The 2,930-nt window shown below is 52.0% G+C and overlaps 1 protein-coding gene across 1 annotated transcript; it reads right to left on the bottom strand.

Annotated features, from left to right (window-relative positions):
• Window positions 1–2,621: 2,621 nt before the first annotated feature.
• B0H18DRAFT_1129183 (uncharacterized protein) lies at window positions 2,622–2,857 on the bottom strand (the record flags this gene model as incomplete). The annotated part of the gene is made up of 2 exons (XM_048035399.1): window positions 2,622–2,693; window positions 2,741–2,857. The coding sequence occupies 2 exons, from the start codon at window positions 2,855–2,857 to the stop codon at window positions 2,622–2,624; spliced, it is 189 nt and encodes a 62-aa protein (XP_047884769.1).
• Between the last annotated feature and the right edge of the window lie 73 nt (window positions 2,858–2,930).

The following is a 2,930-nucleotide window of genomic DNA, read 5'->3' as shown; positions in this document are numbered from 1 at the left end:
CCCTTAGCTCCATGCTCAGTTCAGCTAGGAAGAATAAGACTATTCCTCTTGAGGACTTTGCTGTTCATGTTGGATTAAGCCATTCTAGTTTGTCAAACATTGTGGGCAAAGCATATTGGCTTTACAAAGTAAACATAGTTCACATGTATCCCACTCCACCCTTGACACCTTAACTCTGTACTGCATTCAGCTTGTGTGAATAAGACTGTTCCTTTGGAGCACTTACTCCATGTGAGTAAATGAACCACTCTAGATGGTGAAACCCTATTTGGAAAGAATATTGGCTGCAGGAACCAACATTCAAGTCAGACATGCATATCCCATACCTATATGCCCCTTATCTCTTGTCCTGCATTCAGCTTCAAAGAATAAGACTATTCCTGTTGGGGATGTAGGCTGTGCATTGAAATAGCACATTCTAGATGGTCAAACATTGTGGGAAAAGAAAACTGGCCTCAGGAGTTGAATAGTATGTTCTCAGAGAAGCCTGTGAGCATTTTTTATTTTGTATTCTCTGACCTAACTAGGCATCTCTGTACACTAGGGAACATATACTGTACTCTGTGAATGAAGGGCTACCAGATGATACCAAATTTCCTTATATGGCAATCTGACAGCCCGGCCGTTTTTCACCGAGCTCGGTGGTTTAACCTCGGCCATTTCCGAGCTCAGTGCTTCAACAACAAACTCGGTCATTGAACACTCAGCTCGGCCCTTTAACTGGGCCCCTTAACACTGAGCTCAATGCTTTGATACTGACCTCGGCGGTTTTCACCGAGCTCGGCGCTCGAAACCTCGGCCCGAGCTCGGCGCTCAAAACCTCGGCCCGAGCCTCGGCCATTTATCCTCGGCGCCGAGCCCGGCCAATTTTTCTCAGCCACCGAGCCTAGCTGTTTAACCTCGGTGGTTCAATACTGTGCTCAGTGGCTCACTATTGAGCTCGGTGGTTTGATACCGAGCTTGGTGGCTCATCTCTGAGCTCGGTGGTTCAACTCTGAGCTCGGTGGTGGTTAAATATTGAGCTTGGTTGACACAACCTTGGTTGTTTTCCAGCTGAGCTCGGTGGTTAACAATTCTTGTTGTTATATCACCGGCAGATCAAACCTGAGGTGTCTGGCTGGTTTGGGAGAAGCCCGGCCGGTCTGTTCATCTGGTGTCCGGCTGGCTGGATGATTACAAACTAGCCTGGCCAGATTGTTTACAGCCCAGATTCCGCAAGGCTTCTGGCCGGATGTTTGGAAGGTGGAATTTTGCCCGGCCGGACCATGTCATCTGGGGTCCGGCCAGAAGGTTAGATATCAACCCCGGTCCTGGCCGGAACATTGAGAACCCAAATCTTTGGAGGCCTCCAGCCGGACCATTGCTGAGTGCGCCGGCCGGACCATTGCTGAGTGCTCCGGCCGGACCGTTGAGAGCCCAAATTTTCGAGGCCTCCGGCTGGGACACTGATCAAAGGTCCGGCCAGAACATTGAATATGTGTCCAGCCGGACCGTAGGAAGCCTAAATTTTCGAGGCCTCCGGCCGGACCGTTGACCAGAGCTCCGGCCGGAACGTTGGATAACAGTCCGGCCGCACCGTAGGAAACCCATATTTCTCGAGGCCTCCGGCCGGTACATTCACCAGAGCTCCGGCCGGAACGTTACCCAACACTCCGGCCGGACCATTCCAAACCACCACCCTCCCTCCGGCCGGTTCGTTGCTGGCGGCGGCCGCTCCAAACGGTAGACCCGGAGTGCTCCGGCCGAGCCCGGGTACACCGTTCGAAACGGGCCAAATGCACTCCGGGTGGACCGTTCGAAACGGTCAAGTTCCACTCAGTAATGTGAAATTCAATGGGAGCAGCATTATGTGAAAGTGCGTACCGGTCGTAGCTCAATGAAGCGGATGCACATCGCATAGGTAGAGTCCCACCGGGTGCGAGCGTCAAGGATGAATTCGCGGTCCGTAACCAATATGACCTGATTGGTTCGAGCATTCTTGAAGCTGCGTGTTTCATTTCCGTGTTGCAGATCGTCTTGAATTTCATCTTGTTGAAATCTGAGTTCCGGAACTTCTTGGAGACGTCACGCATGAGCAGAATAACTGGGTGGTTAGATCTCGAGGCAGCGTAGTTAAACTCATCGGTCTCCAGATCGTCTCCTTGGAGGTCCTCGTCGGCGTCGATGTCATTCTCGCCATCGTTCTCATCCTCACCGTCCTCGTCGTCGCTCTCGTCGTGAGAAGGTGAGATGGTACCCTTCGAGAACGCACGGATGACGACCTGAGCACAAATTGACCGTATGGGGGAAACAGCGGATATACGCGAACGTGCGACGAAGTCGAGGTTGGGGCTGTCGAGCCTCATGTTGCGTTCCAAGCTGCTTAGGAATGTGAGATTGTTGGATGCATTGTCCATGGTAAAAACCCGATCTATTCGATTGAGGTTGTCAGTGCTTAATACTTAAGAAAGAGAATCACTACCTTCTCGCAGGGGAGCTCCGCACGCTTGAAGAGGTGATCATGAGGAGCGCGATGTTTTCGCCGGTGTGTCTTCCTCGCAGATAATGAAAGGCGAACAACGTGGACTCCATCGTGAGATACGACTCTCCATCGCCCTTGCGCAAGGCGAGCCAATGAGCCGTCACCCGAGGTAACCCCGTCGACGCTGATCGCTCCAAATATCGGCCGTGAAGTTGATACGCCCCGGAGCGCTCTACCAAAATCAGTACGCCCCCAAGCATGAGCAGAGAGCAATCACACCAAAAGCTCCTTCTTGACGTCCTCGAAGAAGAGCTTCCATCGGTTGATGATTAGCTCCCGCAGTTTGGTGCGGTGAGGAATGTCTTTGTCGCGCAACTCAGAGCGCAGAACGAGCATGAGCGCCCGAAACTCCCTACTCTCGACGACATTCAAAGACTGAATGAAAGTCAGTCTCAACAGACGTGTAAAA

This window comes from Fomitopsis serialis, assembly GCF_022376445.1.
Source record: "Fomitopsis serialis strain Sig1Antser10 chromosome Unknown B0H18scaffold_373, whole genome shotgun sequence".
In the NCBI taxonomy this organism is placed as follows: domain Eukaryota; kingdom Fungi; phylum Basidiomycota; class Agaricomycetes; order Polyporales; family Fomitopsidaceae; genus Fomitopsis; species Fomitopsis serialis.
The sequence above is the reverse complement of the archived record's forward strand: the minus strand, read 5'-3'. Positions and strand labels throughout refer to the sequence as shown.